Raw genomic sequence first — 26,341 nt, forward strand, 5'->3', positions numbered from 1 at the left:
GACAGCCCTTGCCTCTGTGGGGGGTCAGCTGTGTGGGGAATAAGGCACTGACTATCCAGAGAACACCTGAGACGCAGCCTGCGTATATTCTAGGAGAGTAGGTATAAAAATGCGGGGAATTATATATACATACACACACACATAATTACACACATGTGTGTGTTCAATAGCTCAGCTGTGTCCAACTCTTTTGTGACCCCATGGACTGGAACATGCCAGGCTCCTTTGTCCATGGAATGTTCCAGGCAAGAATACTGGGGTGGGTTGCCATTTCCTCCTTCAGGGGATCTTCCTGACCCAGGGATCGAACCTGCACCTGCTGCATCTCCTGCATTGGCAGGCAGACTCGTTACCACTGCACCACCTAGGAAGCCCAATTATACACACAGTACATATAATATTCAATAATTATATTATATCTACAATATAAATATATTAACATATATAATGTTATATTATACGTAATATATATTGTTTCTACTAGGATGTATAACAATAATGCAATATGCAGGAGAGTTACATATTATATAAGGCAACTCTGGAACTAGGGAAAAATATTAATGGTTTATTTATAATAGATATAATTAATGTGTGTAATATATAATATATAAAAATATACATGTTACATAATATAGAAATATACTCTTCATATATTATAGTCTATATTGTTAATATATTCTTCATAGAATGTTTGTGTATTATATATAAATAGCAACATATAATATATTGTTGTTTATATATTAATATATTATTAATTATATTATTATATTAATGTAATATATTATATATAACAATATATAATAATTGTATATATTATTAACTCTGAAACTATGGAAAACAATAGTTGATAAATAATAGATACAATCAAGAATATTTGTTCTTTATCTTTCTGGCTCACCTCACTCTGTATAATGGGCTCCAGTTTCATCCATCTCATTAGAACTGATTCAAATGAATTCTTTTTAACAGCTGAGTAATATTCCATGGTGTATATGTACCACAGCTTCCTTATCCATTCATCTGCTGATGGGCATCTAGGTTGCTTCCATGTCCTGGCTATTATAAACAGTGCTGCGATGAACATTGGGGTGCACGTGTCTCTTTCAGATCTGGATTCCTCAGTGTGTATGCCCAGAAGTGGGATTGCTGGGTCATATGGTAGTTCTATTTCGAGTTTTTTAAGAAATCTCCACACTGTTTTCCATAGTGGCTGTACTAGTTTGCATTCCCACCAACAGTGTAAGAGGGTTCCCCTTTCTCCACACCCTCTCCAGCATTTATTGCTTGTAGACTTTTGGATAGCAGCCATCCTGACTGGCGTGTAATGGTACAGTATACTAACACATATATACGGAATTTAGAAAGATGGTAACGATGGCCCTATATGCAGGGCAGAAGAAGAGACGCAGAAGTACAGAACAGACTTTTGAACTCTGTGGGAGAAGGGGAGGGTGGGATGTTTCGAAAGAACAGCATGTATATTATCTGTGGTGAAACAGACCACCAGCCCAGGTGGGAGGCATGAGTCAAGTGCTCGGGCCTGTTGGGCTGGGAAGATCCAGAGGAATCGGGTGGAGAGGGAGGTGGGATGGGGGACCGGGATAGGGAATTCGTGTAACTCTATGGCTGATTCATATCAATGTATGACAAAACCCACTGACAAATAAAAAAATAAAAAATAAAAAATAAAATAAAATAAAATAAAAAAATTAAAAAAAAAAGAATATCTGTTCTATATGTAATATATAATGATTATAATATATTACTTGTCAAATATAACTTTGCCCAGTTCTAGAGTTAGCTTATACAGTTAATAACAGTTCTACTCTACTGACTTGGCTTCCCAGGTGGTGCTAGTGGTAAAGAACCCACCTGCCAATGCAGGAGATGAAAGAGACATGGGTTCAATCCCTGGGTTGGGAAGATCCCCTGGAGGAGGGCATGGCAACCCACTCCAGTATTCTTGCCTGGAGAATTCCGTGGACAGAGGAGTCTGGCGGGCTACCGTCCATAGGGTTGCAGATTTGGTCACAACTAAAGCGATTTAGCACTCACACACACACACTCTACTGACTAGATCTGTGGTTTCCAAGTGTGGTCCCTGGATCAGCAGTTCCTGCATTTTCTGGGAAGCCAGACCTTAGCCCATACCTACTGCATCATCAGTGATGGAGGGGGTCTGAAAATCTGTGTATTAACAAACATTCCAGACTATTCTCATGTACACTAAAATTTGGGAAACACTGGACTAGAGAAAATGTGATTAGCAGCCAAAACATTGCTGACCTCTTTCTATCCCATTCTGAGCTGTTACACACTCATCAAATTGGGAGAAAACCTTTGCTCTCTTAAATAATAAGCATTTACATTTTAATATCCTCTAAACTATTTAATTAGTAGGTAAATTTTTTGTAGATGTTAAAGGTTAGGATTTGTGAAGTCCAGGTTAATGAGTATTTTTATTTTCTCACCAAATTCAACATTGATTATTTTTCAAGGCCACAGCTTTTTAAAGAAAGGCATGCATTTGATTGCTTCTTTACTGGGGTTGGAGGGGATAGGGGAAGAATACAAACACATTAATTTAACAGGCACTTATTCTGAGTGTTTGTTTAAGGGACCTTGAGAAAGGGTTTTGGGGAAGAGAAGGTCATGTCCTGAACAGACTAGCCCTCTGGGCTGATGCAGCTCAGCGGGATCCAGTTTCTGCACAGGACAGCACTGGGTTTCTAGTCTGCCCTTGCATCCCAACATTGAAAACCTTGTGAAAAATCACTCACCAAACTTGCACTTTCTGTAACTGTGAAGAGTAGGATGATAACTAGCTTTAGTAATAGTGTCATCACTTAAAAAATGGAAAAGGTGAACTTTAAAAAGTTTGCCAACAGCTATTGGCTCTTGGGAGGGCTTTCCAGTTGGCCCAGATGTAAAGGATCCAACAGCAATGCAGGAGATGCAGGAGACGCGGGTTTGATCCCTGGGTCAGGAAGATCCCCTGGGGAAGGAAATGGCAACCCACTCCAGTATTCTAACCTGGGAAATCCCATGGACAGAGGAGCCTGGCAGGCTACAGTTCAGTGAGTTTGCAAACAGTTGGACATGACGTAGCGACTAGACAACAACAACATGGCTTTTGAAACTGAAAATGTAGATGCAAGTGTTACTGCATCTGCCTCCTACATTGCCCTAGTCTCCCTCCATCCAGTCCACCTTCTCTGCTGGTATCAACTCATCTTTCTAAAATTTGTATCTCTGGAAGCTCCATGGCCCTTCTCCAGCTCACCCATCTCATCAGCCTCCCCTCCCCTACTTGACCCTCTTGTCTCCTGGGATCCTGCTGTTTACAACCCTGTTACCAGGTTCTGCCCACTCATCTCCCTTTTCTGGAAGATCCTTTCCTACCAGGCATGGGCCTCTTGCCTTGTGATTTGATCAAACCTCTCTTGACTGTAGAAAACAGAAATTCTACCCAAACTAGCACTAGAACAAAAAGAAAGGGAAGTGTATCAGCCCATAAACCAAGGCTGGAGCTGCTCAAAAGATCCACTTAAGAAAGTAAGAGTCTTGGGATTTCCCTGATGGTCCAGTAGTTAAGACTCCATGCTTCCAATGCAGGGAGCATGGGTTTGAGCTCTGGTTGAGGAACTAAGATCCCATATTCTGCATAGCATGCCCTTGCACCCAACCCCTCCCCCACCCAGGTGAGTTCAGTCACTCATTCTTGTCTGACTGTTTGTAACGCTATGGACTGCAGCACACCAGGCTTCCCTGTCCATCACCAACTTCCAGTGTTTACTCAAACTCATGTCCAATCAGTCAGTGATGCCATCCAACTATCTCATCCTCTGTCGTCCCCTTCTCCTCCTGCCTTCAATCTTTCCCAGCATCAGGGTGTTTTCAAATGAGTCAGTTCTTCACATCAGGTGGCCAAAGTATTGGAGTTTCAGCTTCAACATCAGTCCTTCCAATGAACACTCAGGACTGATCTCCTTTAGGATGGACTGGTTGGATCTCCTTGCAGTCCAAGGGACTCTCAAGAATTTTCTCTAGCACCACAGTTCAAAAGCATCAATTCTTTGGCACTAAGCTTTCTTTATAGTCCAACTCTCACATCCATACATGACTACTGGAAAAACCTAGCTTTGACTAGACGGACCTTTGTTGGCAAAGTAATGTCTCTTTTTAATATGCTGTCTAGGTTGCTCATAACTTTCCTTCCAAAGAGTAAGCGTTTTTTAATTTCATGCAGTCACCATCTGCAGTGATTTTGGAGCCCAAAAAAATAAAGTCTATCACTGTTTCTACTGTTTCCCTATCTATTTGCCATGAAGTGATGGGACCAGATGCCATGATCTTAGTTTTCTGAATGTTGAGTTTTAAGCCAACTTTTTCACTCTCCTCTTTCACTTTCATCAAGAGGCTCTTTAGTTCTTCGCTTTCTCCCATAAGTGTGGTATCATCTGCATATCTGAGGTTATTGATATTTCTCCCAGAAATCTTGATTTCAGCTTGTGCTTCATCCAGTCCAGCATTTCTCATGATGTACTCTGCATATAAGTTAAATAAGCAGGGTGACAATATACAGCCTTGACATACTCCTTTCCAATTTGGAACCAATCTGTTGATCCATGTCCAGTTCTAACTGTTGCTTCCTGACCAGCATAGAAATTTCTCATGAGGCTGGTCAGGTGGTCTGATATTCCCATCTCTTGAAGAATTTTCCACAGTCTGCTGTGATCCACACAGTCAAAGACTTTGGGCACAGTCAATAAAGCAGAAGTAGATGTTTTTATGGAACTCTCTTGCTTTTTCAATAATCCAAAAGATGTTGGCAATTTGATCTCTGGTTCCTCTGCCTTTTCTAAAACCAGCTTGAACATCTGGAAGTTCATGGTTCATGTACTGTTGAAGCCTGGCTTGGAGAATTTTGAGCATTATTTTACTAGCATATAAGATGAGTATAATTGTGTGGTAGTTTGAGCATTCTTTGCCAATGCCTTTCTTTGGGATTGGAATGAAAACTGACCTTTTCCAGTCCTGTGGCCAATGCTGAGTTTTCCAAATTTGCTGGCATATTAAGTGCAGCACTTTCACAGCATCATCTTTTAGGATTTGAAACAGTTCAACTGGTTCCATCACCTCCACTAGCTTTGTTTGTAGTGATGGTTGGTTCCTAAGGCCCACCTGACTTCACATTCCAGGATGTCTGGGTCTAGGTGAATGATCTGGGTCGTGAAGATCTTTTTTGCACAGTTCTTCTGTGTATTCTTGCCACCTGTTCTTAATATCTTCTGCTTCTGTTAGGTACATACCATATCTGTCCTTTATTGTGCCCATCTTTGCATGAAATGCTCCCTTGGTATCTCTAATTTTCTTGACGAGATCTCTAGTCTTTCCCATTCTATTGTTTTCCTTTATTTCTTTGCACTGATCACTGGGGAAGGCTTTTTTATCTCTCTTTGCTATTCTTTGGAACTCTGCATTCAAATGGATATATCTTTCCTTTTCTCCTTTGCCTTTCACTTCTCTTCTTTTCACAGCTTATTTGTAAGGCCTCCTCAGACAACCATTTTGCTTTTATACATTTCTTTTTCTTGGGGATTGTCTTGATCCCTGTCTCCTGAACAATGTCATGAACCTCCATTCATAGTTCATCAGGTACTCTGTCTATCAGATCTAGTACCTTGCATCTACTTCTCACTTCCACTGTATAATCATAAGGGATTTGATTTAAGTCATACCTGAATGGTCTAGTGGTTTTGCCCACTTTCTTCAATTTAAGTCTGAATTTGGCAATAAGGAGTTCATGATCTGAGCCACAGTCAGCTCCCAGTCTTGTTTTTGTTGACTGTATAGAGCTTCTCCATCTTTGGCTGCAAAGAATATAATCAATCTGATTTTGGTGTTGACCATCTGGTGATGTCCATATGTAGAGTCTTCTCTTGTGTTGTTGGAAGAGGGTGTTTGCTATGACCAGTGCATTCTTTTAGTAAAACTCTATTAGTCTTTGCCCTGCTTCATTCTGTACTCCAAGGCCAGATTTGCCTGTTACTCCAGGTGTTTCTTGACTTCCTACTTTTGCATTCCAGTTCCTTATAATGAAAAGGACATCTTTTTTGGGGTGATAGTTCTAGCAGGTCTTGTAGGTCTTCATAGAACTGTTCAACTTCAGTTTCTTCAGCATTACTGGTTGGAGCACAGACTTGGATTACCATGATATTGAATGGCTTACCTTGGAAATGAACAGAAATGATTCTGTCATTTTTGAGATTGCATCCAAGTACTGCATTTCAGACTCTCTTGTTGACTATGATAGCTACTCCATTTCTTCTAAGGGATTCTTGCCCACAATAGTAGATATAATGGTCATATGAGTTAAATTCACCCATTCCAGTCCATTTTAGTTTGCTGATTCCTAAAAGAGTAACAGTATGTTCACTCTTGCCATCTCCTGTTTGACCACTTCCAAATTGCCTTGATTCATGGACCCAACATTCCAGGTTCCTATGCAATATTGCTCTTTACAGCATCAGACCTTGCTTCTATCACCAGTTACATCCACAACTGGGTGTTGTTTTTGCTTTGGCTCCATCTCTTCATTATTTCTGGAGTTATTTCTCCACTGATCTCCAGTAGCATATTTGGCACCTACTGACCTGGGGAGTTCCTCTTTCAGTATCCCATCATTTTGCCTTTTCATACTCTTCATGGGGTTCTCAAGGCAAGAATACTGAAGTGGTTTGCCATTCCCTTCTCCAGTGGACCACATTTTGTCAGACCTCTCCACCATGACCTGTCCGTCTTGACCCGCTCCGCCCCCACCACACACACACACACACACACACAAAACAACTCCAAAGAAGCAAGAGCCTCTTCCTTAGTTTTTTTTTTTTTTTACAAAGACCCAGGGGCTCACTAACTGTGGTTATGTCACTGGCGATCCTGAGCTAGGCACTGTAATTGTGATTTGTCAGCCTTGAGAAGAACAGTGTTTGACACGGATTAGGTACTCAGTGAATATTTATATGTTATTGATTATAGATAATTAAGGATGAATGAACAAGCAAACTCTTCAGCGCAGTTCACTCAGTGCATTCAGAGTGATATCTAAGTGACAGTGAGGTTGCCAAAGGAAAGCATGACCAGGAAGGCTTGGGTGAGGGACGGGAAGAGGCTGTGTAGGAGGAAAATGCCTGAGTTTGGTCCACAAAGATAGGGGGAGTGCCCTGGGTCAGGGCCGGGGCTGGCTGAGTGAGGTGGCACTGGAGAGGGCTGGAGGAAACTCAGGAAGGGCTGAGGGGCGTGATGCCAGCTGGTGTGCTCAGGACGTACAAACGGTTCATGTGTGCTCACCTCATGGACCAGGCTGGGGAGGCGAAGTAGATGAAGGCGAAGAGATGTATGCAGGCTGACTGGGTAAGGGGACAAAGTCATCACAGGCGCTGTGTACCACCCCAGAGTTCACTTTCAGGTAGCAGGGAGCTCTTGAAGGGGCTTCCACATCAAGAGAGCCAAGGGTTGGGTTCTGGCTCACTCACCAGCTGAGTAGTCATGAATACATGCGTGTGTGCGTGTCAAGTCACTTCAGTTGTGACCGACTCTTTGTGACGCTATGGACTGTAGCCGACCAGGCTCCTCTGTCCATGGGATTCTCCAGGCAAAAGTACTGGAGTGGGTTGCCATGCCCCCCTCCAAGGATCTTCTCAACCCAGGGATCGAACCAGGGTCTCTTACATCTGCTACATTGGCAAGTGAGTTTTTTTTTTTTTTTTTTTTAACCACCTGGGAATTCATGTGGTCATGAATAAATTACTTCAATCACCCCAGTTCTTCCTCCCCAGAGCCATTATGAGGGTAGAATACCCAAAGCACCCTCTCCAGCACTTTGTACATGATAGAAGCTCAATCAATGCTAGTGTTTCTTCCTTTTCTTGTTACCTGATTGATTTTCACACTTAATTTACCGGAGGAAGAAAAAAAATCCAGTAAATTAAAAACTCTATGTATCTCATTTTACAACCCCACAGTTCAGCCAGTGTTTCAAAGCTGGGGGAACTGGGTCAGGCAGTACTTCCTCACATTCATGAGGGTAACTATGCTTTCAATTTCCTCTCATCCCAATTTATTCCATCACAGCTGGAAGGTGTGAGATGCTGGCTTGCCGCTGAAGCATGCATTTCATACTTGTCACTTTGGGATTTAGGAGAGGTCCACATATTGAGCTTGACAATATTGCCAAATCATTTTAAAATTCATAGAGCTTCAGGCTAAAGAGACACAGAGGGATTTTCATTCAGAAATCACAGAGGTAGGCATAATTGTCTGTAACCAACACTTGTCTTCTTAAGGAACTCTCTTAGTGAGACATATTTCTTCCTAAGAACAAATTAGTCCAGAGCAGCTGATGATTAGAATCACACCACAGAGAGACAGGAGGACTGGTATTTAAAGAGGGAAACAATTCCCAATATAGTGCTTTGTTTAGCAGCTTTCAAATTAGACACAAAGCAAGATAATTTACTTTGTTAGTGTGTAGACTAGACAGGACAGCAGCCTCCCCAGCTAGGCGTTTATATATATATATATATTTTTTTTTTTCCCTTTTTTATTGATAAAGCGTATGAACTCAAAACTTAAAGACTGTTATGAAGCTGGATGAAATCATATAGCTCTATAATGGATTAAAATCTATGCCATGCTTGATAAATTCAAAGTTCTTTTTTGGTAAATATAAATTTCCTACAATCATTCAAGATTCAAAGTATTAGAATTATTTTATATCATGAATTGTTTTACATGGGATTTATATAAACTGTGATAAATTATAACTAGCCCTACTCTGTTAAAGGATGTTGGGGATCTTTCTGTATCTTATTTCTGACTCTCAATTTGAGTATTAAAGAAGAATCTGTTGCATAAGACAGCCATTTGACTTCTTAATAATTGTTTTAAGTCACCAAATCACATGAGAGCCATAAAAGCTGTATTTGTAAACTTCATTTTTCTGATGGTTAGACACCATTAGCTTCATAAGTGGGGACTAGGTACAAAGTGAATTATTAACTTTGTGGAAACTTCAAAGTGATTATGTGTAAAGAGAGACAAAACCAATGGGGACATTTATAAACTGTTGTCATAAAACCCAGCCAGACATTTCATTATTGAGGAATGAGGAATGCCAGTTCTGCAACCTGTTCCAGAGGCAACAGACACAAATCACCTAAGAGGTAGCTCTGACAATCTCACTTCCATTAATGTCAGTGGAAATTAGTCAGGAAAAAATTCTTCTTTTTCCCCATGGTTGGTCTAGAAAAAATCCTATACATTCTTATATGCTAAGCTTTTAATTCATAAAGACTCCAGATCGGAATTTTGACCTTTCTTTTGTCAAGGTCTGCAGTTTTCCAATTCATATCCTCTGTATTACTGATAACCTGGGAGGTTTCCTGTTCAATAGAGGCTCTCTTTGGCCAGATCCTATGCTACAGATGGGGCCACATTTCTTCCCATTCTGTTAAAAAAAGATTTCCTGGTAAAGCCATGAGCAGATAACAATTTGGTTTATCAGAGTTCACTAGGACTATTTAACAGATTGCCATGATCTTATTTAAGTGCATGTCTTTATTAAGAAATCTACAGATCCACTTCTTCAAAGCCAGGGGCCAAGAGAAGGAGAGGTGAACTCCAGAGGGGGTTTGGAGGTTATTTCTCATGTCCAGCTGGTAATCCAGGTGCTACATTCCTACCCATTTCAGTAAACACAAGATGTCCCTTTTTCTGATTTAACATCATCATGGAAAAGAATAGTGAGTATGATTCGATTAAAACGGACCCTGAGTGTGATTGTCGGAACTTTTTCGATAACAGTAACAAGCAGTGAGTGTAGAATGAGTGTGTGGAGGGCAGGCGGTGGGGGCGGCGTGAGTCAGAGTGCTTCTGGTCATAAATACAGTGACACGTAAACTCAGCAGAGACATTCCCTTGGCTGGGACTCAGTTTCTTACTCCTCACGTCCCGGCTCCACTTTCTCTGGCTCCAAGTGATGGTTAGAAGGCTTCGGTCACCCAGACTCTACTTCCTGTTGACTCCAGCTCAGAAGAAAGAGGGTAGAAGGGCCTTCTTCAGGGAACTCACAGTGCAAGTTTATTGGTTTTATGGGATGTGAGTTGATCGCATGCCCACTCTTGAACCAACCACAGAAGCCATGGAAATGTGACCCCTTGGATCAGCCTTGAACCACCCTCCTAAACTGAGAGTTGCGGGGGCAGGGGGGGGAGTTGGCTTGGGGTGCGGTTTTCCAAAAACAGTGCACAGTGCCAGGTGGCAAAAATGACAGCTCCTCACGGCAGGAGTAGAGTGGGGAGACTGGTAAGTCCTGACCAGACAGATGCACAGCTGGTGGAAGGAGAGGCACCAGAGGATAAGACAGAGGGTGACACCCCGTGCCCGGCAGGGGTTCCCCAAGGCGGTGTCTCATCCCACCAGCGCTCGATGTCACCATGTAACCTTGAGATTGGGGCTTTAGTTTCTCATCTGTACAGAGAAGGGAGTAAGAGCAGGTGGCTGGTTCTTTGTTGGACTATGCATCCGAAATACCTGGAAAGCTGTTTCCAAGTGACAGAGGCCCCCACATCAGTTCTGTTGCCCACCCCCAGGGAAGGCCCCTAGGAAGAACTCAGAGGTTGTAAACAGGGCAAACCCAGCAGTCTCCCTGCCAGAGTGGACAACCGTCCCGGGTGACAGAAGCTTTCACCGCCATGGTCAAAGGGGCTACAAGTGGAACAGTCATTCCTCCCAAACACCTCCCTGGAGATGTACAAAGAGAAACTTCTTTAAAAGGTGTGTTTTTGTCCATCCAGTGGTTACCCAGAGCAGCAGTTCTCCAAGTGTGATCCACCAGTGTTTGGGTGATCCTCTCAGAGTGCCCATAATGTCAAAACTATTTTTATTAATTGCCTATTCCAACTGACTGACATTGTAAGTAACCTTTGAGAAACTACACTTGTTTTGTTCTATTGTAAAAAAAAAAAAGGTAAAAAACCCCAAATGTACACACTGCTATATTTAAAATGGGTAACCAACAAGGACCTATTGGATAGCACATGGAACTCTTGCTCGATGTTATGTGGCAGCCTGGATGGGAGGGGAGTTTGGGGGAGAATGGATACATGTATGTGTGGCTGAGTCTCTTTGTGGTCCACCTGGAACTATGACAACGTTGTTAATTGGCTATACCCCAATACAAAATAAAAAGTTTAAAAAAGTCTTCCTTTTGCCAATGACATATATGTCTGTGGCCAGAGCTTCTTCACTTCAGACAAAACAATATAAATCACAAGTTGAACACAGAAGCAGATGTGAGAATCAAGATGTTATCTGTTAGGCCAGACATTTAAGAGATTTACAAATTGTAAAACAAGGACAATATTCTCATTTTCTCTTTTGGAGAATGGGGTTATTCTTCACAAAAATATGTTATTTATGCAAACACAGAATGATTTCACTATCGTGAGGTTGAAAAGAATTAAATTTGTTTCTCGGTTTTACTTTCTAAAGCAGGAAGTACCAGCAGATATAAGTCACATAAACAAAAACTCTTTGGGGTCCCCAGTAATTTAAAAAGTACAAAAGGACCCTGAGGACAAAAAGTTTGAGCATCTTAGACTTCCCTGGTGGCATAATGCATAGGAATCCGCTTGCCAATGCAGGGGACACGGGTTTGATCCTTGGTCCATGCTGTGGAGCAGCTAAGCCCGTGTGCCACAACTACTGAGCCCACGCTCTAGGGCCCAGGAACTGCAACTACTGAAGTCTGTGCACCTAGAACCCCTGCTCCACAAGAGAAGTCACTGCAATGAGAAACCTGCACACTGCAACTAGAGAGTAGCTTCTAATGGCTGCGACTACAGAAAGCCTGCACAAAGCAATAAACACCCGTTGCAGCCAAAAACAAACAAACAAACAAACAAATTTCTAGCTTCTCTAGACCAGTCAGTGAATAAGATCATTGGGGCTTTTTGTACATCTAAGTGATGCAGGCTGGCAGAACTGCCTATCTGCTTACACAAAAAATGAGCATGAACCACAAAACAGATACCCTCTAGCCATTGCATAGCCTGATCTATGTCACAAAACCTGAGGAAATGGGGACAATTCAGTGGATTCACTGCCAAAAATTTGTTCTTGCTCATTACTCCCACATCTGTTTAAGTGTGGTCTTTTGAGATGGCAGCCAGCATGTTACTCTTTCTTGAGCCACTAGATGGCACTGCTTGCATAGACAATATTCCAACAAGGATTGCATTGAGCTCTTTTCCAGAGAGATTTTGGATGGGAATGAATGAGGAGGATTTGGACCATCTCATTCTAACACACACTGAATGTATTAGCATAACTTTCCTTTTTGTTCCTGTAAAGCTCTTACCTTGAGATCACTGATATTGAGGGGATGGTTAAAAAAAAAAAAAAAAAAAAAAAGAGTAACTTTCTGATAAAAGATAGTGAACCAAACAACCTAACTCAGTTTTAGTTATTCCTCCACAGCAGAGGTTCTCAGCTTTAGCTGCATATCAGACTCACCCAGCGAATCTAAACTCCAGATGCTCAGCTCTTATCCTAAGTAGTTAAATTTGTTTTCTGGGGGTGTGTCCCAGGCATTGGTATTTTTGAAAACTCAGTGGGCAGACGAGAAACCTTGTCCTATAAACTTTGTCTTAAGAAAACCAGCTACTAGCCCCTAAAGAGGGCTTCCCTGATGGCTCGGTGGGTAAAGAATCTGTCTGCAATGCAGAAGACCCAGGAGGCTTGGGTTCAATCCCCAGGTTGGTAAGATCCCCTGAAGGGAGAATGGCAACCCATTCCAGGATTCTCATCTAAAAATTCAATGGACAGAGGAGCCTGGTGGGCTAGAGTCCATGGGGTCACAGAGAGTCAGATGCGACTAAGTATACACACATAGTACCTAAAGAAGAGACACTGACTTTTCCTTGTTTCTTCATTAAATTCTCTTAGTCGTCCTACATTTAATTTCCCCCATCATTTAAATTTTAGCCAATAATCCAGGGAAAGGACTCGGGGAAAAAGGAACAAAGCAAGCCTTTGAACCAATTTGAGTAACCAGAACCACCAGAGTCCACTCTTAAGAATTTTTATATGGAGGACTTTTTATGCAGAGGTGGAGGTGAGAAAGAATGCCAGTGCCTAAATTAGGACAAAAAAGAGTCTCAAAAAAAAAAAAAAAAAAAAGAGGCATTAGAGAAAGTGGGACAGGTGTCCTTAAAAGAAAATGCTTCCCCAAGTATCTGATAACCTTTACTTTCCCATCTGACCTTTCATTTAACCAGGAGTTGAGAACTTTAGAATCACCTGGAGAACCTTAAAAATAGGCTTGAGCTTCACGTAGAGGCTTTAATTCAGTTAAATCAGGAGGGGTTAACATCGGTCTTTTCCAAAAAAGCTCCCAGGGTGATTCTAACTTGAAGCCGGTTTGAGAACCACTGACCTAGTCAAATCAGCTCTTTTTCAGAATGCATGATAAATTTCACATTGTTAGGAGATTCTGATTTAAAATAACAGTCTGGTAAAACCTGGTTTCATGAGCAAATGTAATCCAAGTTCAAATCCATTCATCCTTACAGCATTATATCGCATTCCATTTTATGATGCCATGTGTGCGAGGAGGAAGATGGATGATCAGAGTCATTACTGTACCTGTCACTTTTACTAGCTAAATTATGCTCATCCTCATTTATCCTTTCTCCCGAGAAAAAACTGGTTATGTCACTTATATATTATTTCCAAGGGACCACCTGCAGAGCAGTTCTACAGGTTCTCCAGAGCCTGTCATACGAACAACTTTTCCAGCCCCAGAATGCCTTATATGTGAACAATGCAGGCTCTTTCTTTGGCATATGGATGCAGCGTCTCTGCTTGGGGAAGGGCAATGGGTGACACCATGCTTGAATCAACTATCCTTGATAAAGTCACAAAGCCTCTCCACCCTCCAGGACAAGACCTCTTCCATAAGGGCGCAGTGGTGGAGCCCATCCACGTAAAGGGCTAACTCTCGATCTAGCATTGATGCCAATCATGGTTTCTGAACCTGGTGAACCAACATTCTAATTGAATTCAAAATAGGTTACACTGCTTGCACAGATTTTATTCTATTCATCACTTGCAATTGTATTGGTTACTCTCTGCCACATCCCTTGGGTCAAACTCAATCCTGTCCTGCTTTTGCCTGTGGTGGGGAAACTGATTAACTGTATCCCTGGCTCCTTTGTCCTCTGGCTTCCAGTGGGGTTTGTCCAGTGACAGATATAGGCAGGAGATCGCAGGGTGGGAGGAGAGAGACGATCAGGTATTTCTTACACTGCCCCCTCCCTCCTGAGTGGCGCAGCGCCCAAGGCTCATGCTCATACCCTTGCTTGATTGTAAGGATCTCTCTCTATCCCCTCCTGTGGGAGCTCTGTTTTTATAGGAGCGCCCCCTACAAGAGCCCCCCCCCCCACCGCCCCCCGCCTTCTGTGGCAGCCCCCTGTGGTGGGAGTCTCCTCTCCAGCTCTCATCAGACTCCAGGAACCCCAGTCCCTTCCCCCAACCGCTTCAGCAGCTCCCGCCATTGCCAGTCCTTGAGAAAGATCTCTTGTTAATCAAATTCTCTTCAAAACCCCAGTGAATCTGTCTTCTATTTACTGCTGGGCCCTGACACATTTAAGACTGCCTTCTGAATTCATTTTTCACTTTTCATTCATTCACTTGGGAGTCCTGTACATATGACTTGTGCTCCTCAAAGGTCTTAACTTAAAGAAAACATCTAAGGGGCAGGTTATTTTAAAGCATTCTTTTTTCTCTATCCAAGCCTCTGTGACCTCTAGATGTCTCTGAAACACTCTAGACCAAGGAGCTGGGTGCCTCGGTGTCCTCCCGTATAAAACAAAGGGATGCACGAGGCGGTCTCCAGTACCCTCCTCCTCCAGGCTCTAGTTTCTCACGATGCCCCAGCGGGTCAGGGCTCAGCTCAGGGGCGGCAGGAGCCGCGCAGAGAGAACACGGAGGGAGATACACCATCTTGGTGTCCTGAGATGGGCCGCTCCTCAGGGTGAGGGCTCAGAGCCCTTCACTCCAGACAAGACCACTCTCCTAGTTTCAGAGCAAGACAAGCGGAAACCAGAGTGCCTTCCTTGCTGCCTAGGAAAGCCAGAGGAATCTGGGAGCTGGCCTGGGGCAGCTTGAGAAAGGAGGGTGGGGTGGGGTGAAAAGGCATGTAAAATGGGGGGTGGGGGGCTGGGAAGAGCCTCAGGGGAGCACTGCTGAGGGGTCCGTATGTGGGCAGGGGGCAAGGTTGGAAGGAAGCAATAGTCAGCCCATTTCCAGGCATAGTCATGCCACACTCAATTTCGTGATTTAGGTCCTACTCTATAATTACCATCTTCAACCTTCAGCGAGCATCTTTGCTAACAGTCCAAAAGAGAAATGAAAGGAAAAAAAAGAAAAAAAGAAAAACAACAGCTAACAGGATGGGGAAGGGGACCGGTAAGAAGGGACGGGAAAACAGTCTGGGTTCAGGGGCGGGGTGGGGTGGGGGTGTGACACGATGAGTATGGAGGATGTTTTACTCAGGGTTTGCTTTAATGTATGTGAATTTAGGACATAATGCATTCTGTTCTTAGTTAATTTTCTGAATAGGATTTATCATGTTTCAAAATTCAAAAAGTACAAAACAGTAGCAGGAGTCTCCTTCCCACCCTTAGACACCCCCTTCCCACTCCCCACTGGCAGTCCTCATACTAGCTCATCATCCTTCAGGGGGTATTTTATAATTTTCCCAGAAAATAGAAAAAAACAAAAATGTTTTTTTCTGGTTTACGTAAAGAAAACCATACTATGCACACTATATCTGTTTTTGCAGTTGATAACCCTGAGTAACTAACTTTCAAATTAATCCATATGAGAACAGCCTCTTTCTTTTCTGTGGTTGCATGATATTCCTGTATATGGGTGTACCATAATTCATTCTAAGTAATCCCAAACTGATCGGCATTTAGATCATTTTTTGACATTTGCTATTATAAAAATTAGGGAAATGATTAACTGGTAAACTATATTCTTTAGTGTGCTTGTATTACACCAAGAGTACAAATTATTTTTCTCCAGTAAAGCATAAATACAATTTAACTCAGCAGGTAACTTTACTTAATAAATATGTGTTACTGAAAATATCGGGGTCTCCTTGGTGGCTCAGATGGTAAAGAATCTGCCTGTAATGCGGGAGACTCAGGTTCGATCCCTGGGTCAGGAAGATGCCCTGGAGAAGGGAATGGCTACCTATTCCAGTATTCTTGTCTAGAGAATTTCATGGACAGTGGAGCCTGGTGGGTTACAGTCCATGGGGTCAGACATGACTGAGTGACTAACAATTTCACTTTCACTTTTCATTGAAAATATTATTGCCACATATATTTGATTCAGTCAGGTATCCTTTACAAGGCTTCCCTTATAGCTCAGCTGGTAAATAATCCACCTACAATGAGTGAGACCTGGGTTCGGTCCCTGGGTTGGGAAGATCTCTTGGAGAAGGGAAAGGCTATGGCTACCCACTCCAGAATTCTGACCTGGAGAATTCCATGGACTGTATAGTCCAAGGGGTTGCAAAGAGTCAGACATGACTGAGCAACTTTCACTAGTAATAAAATTCTTTACAAGACAACTTACTTATTAGAGCTAGTAATAGCAGTGTATTTTCAAAAACACATGTAAATATTAAGAGATTCTTACCATCAATTGACTCAGGATGGTCAAAAGCAAAGGTCTTTGCTTAAGGCAATAAGAACAGAATGAGGCCCAGCTGCTCCATAGATTTAAGAAGCTTTGAACTGGGAGTTAGGAAGTCTGGGTTTGATTCCTTGTCCTGCCATTGTGACTTTTTCAATAAAATGGGGATAATCATTCCTGCCCTATGTACCTGGCAAAGCTGCTCTGAGGATAAAGTGGAAAATTATTTCACATGCGTGAAATCTGTTTGCCAACTGCAAAAGTCTGAACTGATGTTGAATTCTGTTACTCTTACATTGCTTACAGCACAGGTTCTGGAGATCAGTAGACAAGCAACGTATGGAATAATTTCTGAAATTAATTTCATAAAAGAAATGATGCTGGGCATGACCATTTTAATTAAATGCACCAAATGGTGGCACTTACATATAGTAATGTTTTAAAAATCAATTAAAGAATCAGAAAGGAAACAGATCCCTGTTGGCTAACCATCGCAGTGTTTTTTTGTTTCTTCATTTGCACCCTCCCCTCTCCCTGCCTCATCTCCAGTTATTAAAATCAAGTTCACTGCTAACCACCTTGACAGGAGGTAAATCTGGAAACCACTCAAATCTGACAGAGCAGGTAATATCTTTTTGCCAATTAACATTGTTAATATTCTCGGATTTATACGTATCTCTGGATTCATTAGGAAATGATCAATAAAATAAGTGGGCAGATGAAGTTTAAGTACTCTGGAAAATGAAATGCTGGGCTGTCTGGATTTGAGAAATATTAGGAAGCCTACTCATTTCACTCATTAAAACCCTCAAGACATGCCATTACTGAAGCAGACAAGTGCCCTGGGCATTTCTCAGTCAATCCATTCAAGTTTCTGCCACCTCTTTTCGAATCACTGCCGCCATGGCAACAGTCCACTGACCTGCCCTTAAGGGAAATAGGATTTCTGGCAAGACTGAGACTTTTAATAATTCCACTTGTCAATAAGGTCAGAGAGAAACAGATGGAGTCGTACGAAGTTACTTCGCAATCCACTAACAAAATGAGTGACCCCCAGCAAATGACCAGACCCAGTGCTGGGAGCGTCCTCCAGGAAAGCCAACCACTGCATCATTAATGTCCAAGAAATCGGCACCACTGTTGCCCATCCATCAAACCTTTCTCTGAGTCTGGACTTCCTCCTTCAATGTTTTCTTTATCTACCTTTTCCTGAAAAAGGTAAAAGTGTACCGGGCGGCTCACTCAAAGTAATTGTTTATCTGATTATTGATTTTGTCTAAAATTTTTTTAATAAATAAACACAAAATGCCCTACAAGAAAGGACATATTTTCTTATACAAGCTTCGATATGGGACTACCATCTAGAAATATCAGTTCCTAGTGACCTAACTTTCCTCTTGGGAGAGGACAAAAGTCTAAGAATATCAATTCCAATACCCGGGATCTAAACTCTCATCCCAAATACACCAGAGTCACTTCCTATTCACTTCTTCTCTTGGAAATGTTCTAGTGCGTTGTCTGCAGTTGTAACAGATTGCCTTTTGGGTGTCATTTCTTTCCAATTCAGAAATATAAACACCACTTCAGAGATTTATTTTACAATTCATCTTCTGATTTGTCATGGCCGGGAAAGTCGGCTTCTGGATTTTCTATTCTAAATTACTTTCTGAACAGATTTTTGCAAACAGACTAAGGAACGGCTTTTGCTTAGACAGGAACCAACTCCCAGAAAGCTGGGACTCAAGTCCTCTCTCTTCTGCTGAAATGTAAACAAACAGGAGCCCTACCATTTCCCAAATCAATTATTCGCCAAAGAATAAACAGGTGCTTTGGAGACTCTGGAGTTATAAAATGAAAATGGCAAATGATTTTTTCATGGGCCAGCTGCTCAACTGATGTGATTCTGAGGCAGGATCTCCTAGGCTCTAAAGCTCAATTAGCAAATCAATTAGGATCATGCCCTGTCTGCCGGCAGACCTGCCTGCCACCATCGGCTCTCCTCCTCCTCTCAGTGCATCCCCGCCGCCAAAGCTGAAGCCTGGTCAGTCCACCTGAGGTTCCTCTGCTTTCTGCTCACACTGGACAACAGGGGGAGGAGGGGGGCTGTTCCGGTTTAATTAAGGATTAGCAAACACCAGAAGGAGCAGCGCTCAACCCCGCTTATTTCTATCTGCCCCAGCCCAGGCTCGCCTTAGAAGCTAGGCTCAGCACAGACTCAGGGGGGCTGACTGGCATGGCTGGCTAGCACTTTGTTTCAGTGGAAAACAGATAGGACCAGTCAAAGCAGATGGTTCCCACAGGGACACATCCAAAAAATCTGCTAGCAAACTGTGGTGGCGTCTTTCACATAAACAGCAACTTCCTGGAGAGGAACATCAGACCCTCCTCACCCATCCTGCCATGGTGCCACCAGCTTGAGCATCACCCACCTGGGAGGGTCTCATCCTCGACGAGGCCCAATAACTCCTCCTCTGGGGCAAAGGACAAGCCTCCCAGAGCCAGAGCCAGAGATGGGGGTGCTAGCAGTGATGCTGACTATATCTTTCCAGGTCTAGAGATATAGCCATCATCATGGCCAATGCCCCCATATCTGTCAATAAAATCTGTTATCTAGGTAAGACCACCTTCAAGAGGGATGACTGACCTGTGCATCACACATGGTCATCAAGTTCTAAGAGAAGCAAATACAAATACTATGTATTTGGCCAGCTGGGTAGAACTGGAGATGGAGCCAGTGATACCTCAAATGGCAATTAAAAAAACAAGTGACCATTTTCATCATAAAACACTAATTTTTTTGAAGGATTTTTTTTTTCTTTCCAACTTCAGATAAACTCACAGACAATTATTAGTGGAAGTCCTGGCTCTGACTTATGAGTTCTGGCAAATCATCAGACATTTCTGACTTCACTGTCCTCATCTAGAAAACGAGGGCGTTGAACTGAAATCAGATTTCAAGGTCTCTTTTAGCACGAAAATTCTAAGGTTTTTTGGATGGGAGTGGGTTGGTCTCCTGCAACAGTTTGGCAAATCACATATTGAATTAAGCATCCGGTTTTTCAGCACAGATTAGAAACAGAGAGACTATTTTCGTCCCACACGTGGCTTACCTTTTCGACGGCTGTGTGCTCTTCATTTGTGACGCTGGCTTTTCTTGATTCATTTTTAGACCTGCTTAGCCTTCTGGATACTTTTTCTCTGAGTAGAGTGGCATATCCAATGTGTTCATAGATGGGGTTTGTTGTCATTTTGGAAATGTATTCTGAAGCTTTTGTTTCTATGTACAGTGTTATCAAGCCATCTGTGACCAAATCATGAATCGATTCAAACCTCTTCTCGCCCACAAAGTGTTTTCCATCATAGAAGAGCCTGTAGTTTAAGGTCTGGTTTCCAAACCTGCCCATGAGGAAGGAGAGATCACAAGAGTTTTAGAAACCAGGTCAGTGGGTGACAGTGGCAGCTAACACTTCTGGGGTCTGTACTGAATGCCAGATACTGGGCTAAGGGCCTGACATGATTTCCCCCCATTAGGTTATCATGGAGACCCTTCAAGACAAGTGCAATTATTATTCTTGTTTGACAGCTGAGGGAACTGAGACTTAAAGAGATGGGATACTTGCTTGAGGCTATACCCCTGGAAAAGATGCAAAGGTGGGTTTAACCCCAGCCAGTCCTATGCCATTATTTGGTCTTAGAAATCACTAAGGCCATGGGTCATAATCATCCTCATTTGTATAGTCTGGGGGTATTGCCTGATTCACAAATATGTTAAAAAATTTCTTAATGGGAACCAGCCATGCCCCTCCACTACCTTCCCTCTACCAGGCAATTATCTCTGCAGGGGAAGTTATAACCACTGGCCTTGGGTTCTTTTATTATTATATCTTTGACCATCATCAGCAGAGCACCCATGCCTTCTGCCCTAGTTGGTCCAGCAGAAGGGGAACAGGGAGCTGTGCAGCACACCTTGCTCGAGCATCAATGCCAGCATCACAGAGACCTAATCATTAGGCTTCTCCCCATTTAGTATGATTGTCCCCTGTTGGCCTTGGTCCTACAGCTCACAGCCCCTTCTGGGTTCCCCACTGGGACTGTCAGCTCCTGCTGCAGGGGATGCTGGTAAGCTGAGAAAATATTTTGCATCCCTAGAGCACTTGCTATTCTTGAAGTGCTTCCTCATGATGACATCACTGAAGATATGACATCCCCAAGTGCAGCTGGGAAAGCATCTATCTTTCTACAATCACAACACCAAGATGGTGGGTTGAACACATCTCTGTGGGTTGACCCAGGAATGGTTTCATTGACACCATTTTTTTCTCATGACGACAGTGCTTCCTAATTCCAAAGAGTTCACAGATGAACTTTTGGAAGACAATCCAATTTTGAAATTGAAAACTTTCCTCAAACCTTGCAGGGTTGTCATGAGGATCGAAGGATATAAAATATTTGATGCAGGTTAGGAAAGTGCAGTAAAGGCAATGCCTTTGGGGTGCTGTGACTTTTAACACTGTGATTTCATGGTAAAGTGCTTCTGATGGCTTGCTAGCATGAAGTGTTATGACCGTTAGTGGGAGGTCTATGGGTCAATATGATCCCAGAGAGAACCCAGTGGACCAAATGCACATTTGTTCAGGCACACACCCACAATGTGAGGTGAAGACTTTTGACGAGGGCTAAGGGAGGCAAGCTTTCCAGGTGGCTCACTGGGTAAAGAAGCCTGCTAATGCAGAAAGATGGAGGTTCGATCCCTGGGTCAGGAAGATATCCCCTAGAGGAGATGACAACCCTTTCCAGTATTCTTGTTTGGAAAATCCCAAGGACAGAGGAACCTGACAGGCTAGTCCATGGGGTTGCAAAGAGTCGGGCACAACTGAACACAGAATTTGTGCAGAAAAAGGAGGCAGAGGTGTGTCTCAATTCACTGGCTTGATGTTTCAGGCAGAAGAAGCTTTAGAAGCACTAAATTTGCAGATAATTCTCCCAAGAATACTGTGCATGCATAAACAGAGTCTTGGAGTCCATTAACCGATAACATCTGTGACCCAGGGCACATGTAAGCCTGTAATATGCTGCTGGGTACTTTGTAAATGACATGAAAATTAAAAAAAAATAATGGGGGACATGGGGAACAACTGATTAATGGAGTTTTTATTTGGGATGATGAAAAAGTTCTGGGAGATGATAGTGGAGATGGCCGCACAACATTGAGAATACACTTACTGCGCTGAATTGCACACTTAAAGATAGTTAAAATGATACATTGTATGCTATGTATGTGCTTGTGCTTAGTCACCCAGTCGTGTCTGACTCTTTGCAACTCCATGGACTGTAGCCTGCCACGCTCCTCTGGTCCACGGGATTCTCCAGGCAAGGATACTGGAGAGGGTTGCCGTGCCCTCCTCCAGGGGTTCTTCCCAACTCAGGGATGGAACCCAGGTCTCCCGCATTGTGGGTGGATTTTTTACCATCTGAGTCACCAGGGAAGTCCAAGAATATTGGAGTGGGTAGCCTATCCCTTTTCCAGGGGATCTTCCCGACACAGGAATTGAACCAGGGTCTCTTGAATTGCAGGCGGATTCTTTACCAGCTGAGCCACCAGGAAAGCCCTGTATGTTATGTATATTTTACCACAATTTAAAAAAAAGGGAAAAAATAAGTAAATCCTTGTAAAACAGTTGCAACTGTGGATAATCGGGTTCACCTTAGTGCTAACGTGTAGCATCCTGGCTGGCGCTGGCTTTCTCGAAGAATATAGGCACCCTCTACGCCTCCAAGAAGCTCATCTGCCTTCTCTCGGGAGATGATACCGTGGAACCTGAGGAGAGACAAGAGCATCTTTGTTCTGAACAGACCATACACCAAGTATGGACCACAAAGAGCTGGTTTAAAAACATGGTGGGACCACCTGGAATTTACAGCTCTTCACCTTAATGAAGAAGGAAGTGACTACTGTATAGTTCCAGATGGGTTTGGACCCACCTCCCAGCATGCACCCAAACAGATAATATGCAAAACAAAAGGAAGAACACCAAGTCCACCTGGCTTTCTGCTATTGTCTTTGCTCACAAGCTGAAAATTAAAGTCAGAACCAAAAGCCAGGTTATGACTCCTCTTTTAACCACGGGGAATAACAAAAGAGCATTTACCAATTTAGCTCTCCGCTCATTATGTATTATCCTGATTGCAAATGAGCACATACTGATTATCACCCTGCTTAGTTCAGGTGTGAGGTGTTGTTCATTTAAGACGCTCATTCTCTGGAAAGAATAGCCAGCAGTCATGAACAGTCTTCCACTTTAAATTTTGAGAGTAATCGCTTAGGGATGTGTTTGGAAAATGTACCTATTTTTGTTTATTTAAAGATAATGTTTATTTTTTTCCCCTGCTACTGAAAAAGTAATACACATGCATGTAGAAAATGCAGTAGGATTTCAGGCTTGGCCAGAGACTGCCTTGCTCTGGAAGGGATGTCTGAGCCCTAGAGAGCCTACAGTGATGCCAGGGAAAAAAAGAACAGGACGACAGTTAGGGACAGTCAGCCAGCCGGCTCTCTGTGGCCCTCAAACAATGACAGCTGCTCAACCCTGTTTTCGGAGATTTGATCATTCTGTGCTAGAGAGGAAGGTGGGAGCTGGGTTGCGGGGTGAGGTCAGTACTGAGGGGCCCTGGGTTCTTGGGAGAGGGAAAAACATTCTCTTTCTAGGATTACCCAATCTTAGAGAATTTGGAAGAATAAATTAGAGAAAAAAATTTCTGGACAAATAATTCTTTTTTACCTTCCTGGAAGGGAGAGGGGAGGGAGGGAAATTGGCTACACAAGTTTTTCCCCAGGAAGGCAATGATTTTTTAGAGGATACATGTACCAGGATAATTTTTTGGAAAAAAAAAATATACCTATCACAATGGGTGCATGCTAAGTTGATTCAGTCATGTCCAACTCTTTGCAACCCTATGGATTATAGACTGCCAGGCTCCTCTGTCCATGGGATTCTCCAGGCAAGAATACTGGAATGGGTTGCCATGCCCTCTTCCAGGGGATCTTTCCAACTCAGGGATCAAACCCGAGTCTCCTGTGCCTCCTGCATTGCAGGCAGATTCTTTACCACTGAGCCACCAGGGGAGTTCACCTATCACAATTTTTACGTCCTAATTCCCTTCTATTCTGTACAGCTAGATCTTACAAGCTGAAGCTTTAGTCTTAGGGGAGCGAGGTCCCAATGTTCTGGCTTTGAGTTCTCAAATCAGCTCTCAAAAGCCTAGGGCAGTGATAGCTTGGGGAAAAGTGGGGGCTGTGGCTTCTCAAATTTTGGTTTTAATCTTGAGAACCAACACATGTAGGTCTTGGAGCAGCGCATTTCTGGGGTGAGGATAAACATGTTGTGTGACATAAGAGCAATCCTCCCGCCCAAAACTGCCCGAAAGGAGACCAGGGTCCCCAGTTATTTTGGGAGGGAAATTGGGAGAAATCTGGCCGGAGCCCAGGTTCAGTGGGTCTGAGTTGGGAGGTGGAGAAGCCTCCTTTGACGACGAGATTGGGCACGTTCAGGGTGGTATGCCCATAGACTGGAGACCTCCTTTGTAGCAAGAGCTAGGGCTGGAGAGGGCTGGACAGATGGTCTGAGCAGAGACCTGAGGGCAGCCTGCAGTTACCAGGCTAGTGAGAGAGAGACAGAGAGACAGAAAGACAGACAGACAGATTTGGGGAAGGTAGAAGAGCAGAGGGCACTGGAAATTTTCCCACATCAGAGTCAGAAAGGGCAGAAGCTGGTGCCACAAGCTGTTTGAGGCTGGGATGTCCAGACAGGGCAGGGTGGGGGCTGGGGATGACCATGGCAAGAAGAGACACACACAGAGGAGCGCAGAGAAACCGGACATCCCAGGCCCAGATCACTCCCTGGCGGAGAAGGGCAAAAAAAATGAGAGGAGGAGCATCCTAAACAGGCGCTTAACCTGAAAGCAGCTCCGATTAAACTCCCTTGTTTCAGGGATAGCCAGCAGCAGATGCCAAGTGTCAAGAAGTAAGATAAATTCAATTGTTTGAAAGAAGTAACAATCTTGTGCACCTGAAGACACAGTGTGCAGCTCATCATCCCCTTTAGGGATAGATTTTAAAGTGTCATAAATATATGTGTAATGATCCCAACTTTTCAAAAAGAAAGCCTGCACAAAGACTGGAAAGAAAGAGGTGAAGGGAAAAAAATTAACAATACTTCTCTTTAATGGTGGGTTATGGTGTTTTCCACATTGTCAATTCCTATATGGGCTTCCTTGATAGCTCAATTGGTAAAGAGTCCTCCTGCAATGCAGGAGACCCCAGTTCAATTCTTGCGTCAGGAAGATCCGCTGGAGAAGGGATAAGCTACCCACTCCAGTATTCTTGGGCTTCCCTTGTGGCTCAGCTGGTAAGGAATTTGCCTGCAATGCGGGAGACCTGGGTTTGATCCCTGTGCTCTACTTTTCCCAAATTAATTTCCCCCATTTAATTAGGTATCTTTTAACTTTTTAAGAACCAAGACAATATCTATCCACAGTGGGAAAATTAAAAGGCACAAAAGAAATAAAAATATAAACAGTAGAGAAATACAAATTTCCTTTTCACTAATGATACCCATTGTCCACCCTTTCTTGTGATTCTAAGAAAAAAATATGTACAAATGTTTCCTGAATAGAGCATATCTTATATTTTGAATGGAATAAAAAAATTTTTTTTATTTTTTAAAAAGAAAGGGAAACACAGAATCTGAAATTTTTAAGCTAACTTCCCTCTAATGGGAAATGTTCCTTTTTTGTGGTTTCTTTGGCCTCCTCTCACTATACAGTTTATGTGGATGGGGGTTTGAGGATGAGAAATAGGAGGTTATTCAATAAAAGTTTTATGCAAAAAAGGAAAAGACAATGAATAGAGTTCCTTTTGGAATTCGTGTACAAAAGGTTCTATTTTAGAAGTATATATTAGGTTTTCATTTTCTCTTTTTTTAATTCTTTGTTGTTGTTGTTGTTCTAGAGCAAAATCCAAAACAGTATACTGAAGGAAAAAAAAAGTCATCTTATATCCAGGTTGAATGTTAGGGATGTGGGGGTGGAAGAGAGGACACCGGTGGTTCAGGCAGGTACTCTAGAACCCCTGGCTGAATTCTCAAGGCCCAGTAGGAAGGTTCAGAAATGCAGTCTGGCAATTAGGAAGTGGCTGCTGAACTGGGACAAATAACAGCATCATTAATCACAAAAGTGAAGCTCTGATGGGTAAGGGTATAGAGGAGGGAGGTTTTAGGAGGTCAGTGGACTTTGCCTCTGAATGCCTCCAGGCTGGACGTGGGAAGAGGAGTGAACTGTGTATCTACCCCGACTCTGTGCTGGGCGGTTCTGCCTGCTGTGAGCTGTGCCCCAGGCCACAGCCCCAGCCTGCTGGCTGTTTTTATGGTAATGCATATTTGCTTTGCAGTAGGTTTCTCAGAAAGTAAAACAAAGAGATGAAATTAAGAGGAAAATGGGGGAAATCATAATTATGGTATTAAGATAATTTGGCTAATAGATTCACATCAAGACAATTCATCGTTTTGGTTTT

General features: G+C 42.9%; 1 protein-coding gene across 1 annotated transcript in view; it reads right to left on the reverse strand.

Annotated features, from left to right (window-relative positions):
• CHN2 (chimerin 2) overlaps positions 1 to 26,341 on the reverse strand; it is a 322,964-nt gene that overhangs the window by 100,724 nt on the left and 195,899 nt on the right. Inside the window, exons 5-6 of the mRNA XM_065938728.1 lie at positions 22,478 to 22,591; positions 19,884 to 20,169 (exon numbers count right to left, since the gene is read on the reverse strand). Of these exons, the coding sequence (XP_065794800.1) occupies positions 19,884 to 20,169; positions 22,478 to 22,591 (400 nt within the window). The remainder of the gene's footprint in view (positions 1 to 19,883; positions 20,170 to 22,477; positions 22,592 to 26,341) is intronic.

This window comes from Muntiacus reevesi, chromosome 6 (genome assembly GCF_963930625.1).
Source record: "Muntiacus reevesi chromosome 6, mMunRee1.1, whole genome shotgun sequence".
NCBI lineage: Eukaryota > Metazoa > Chordata > Mammalia > Artiodactyla > Cervidae > Muntiacus > Muntiacus reevesi.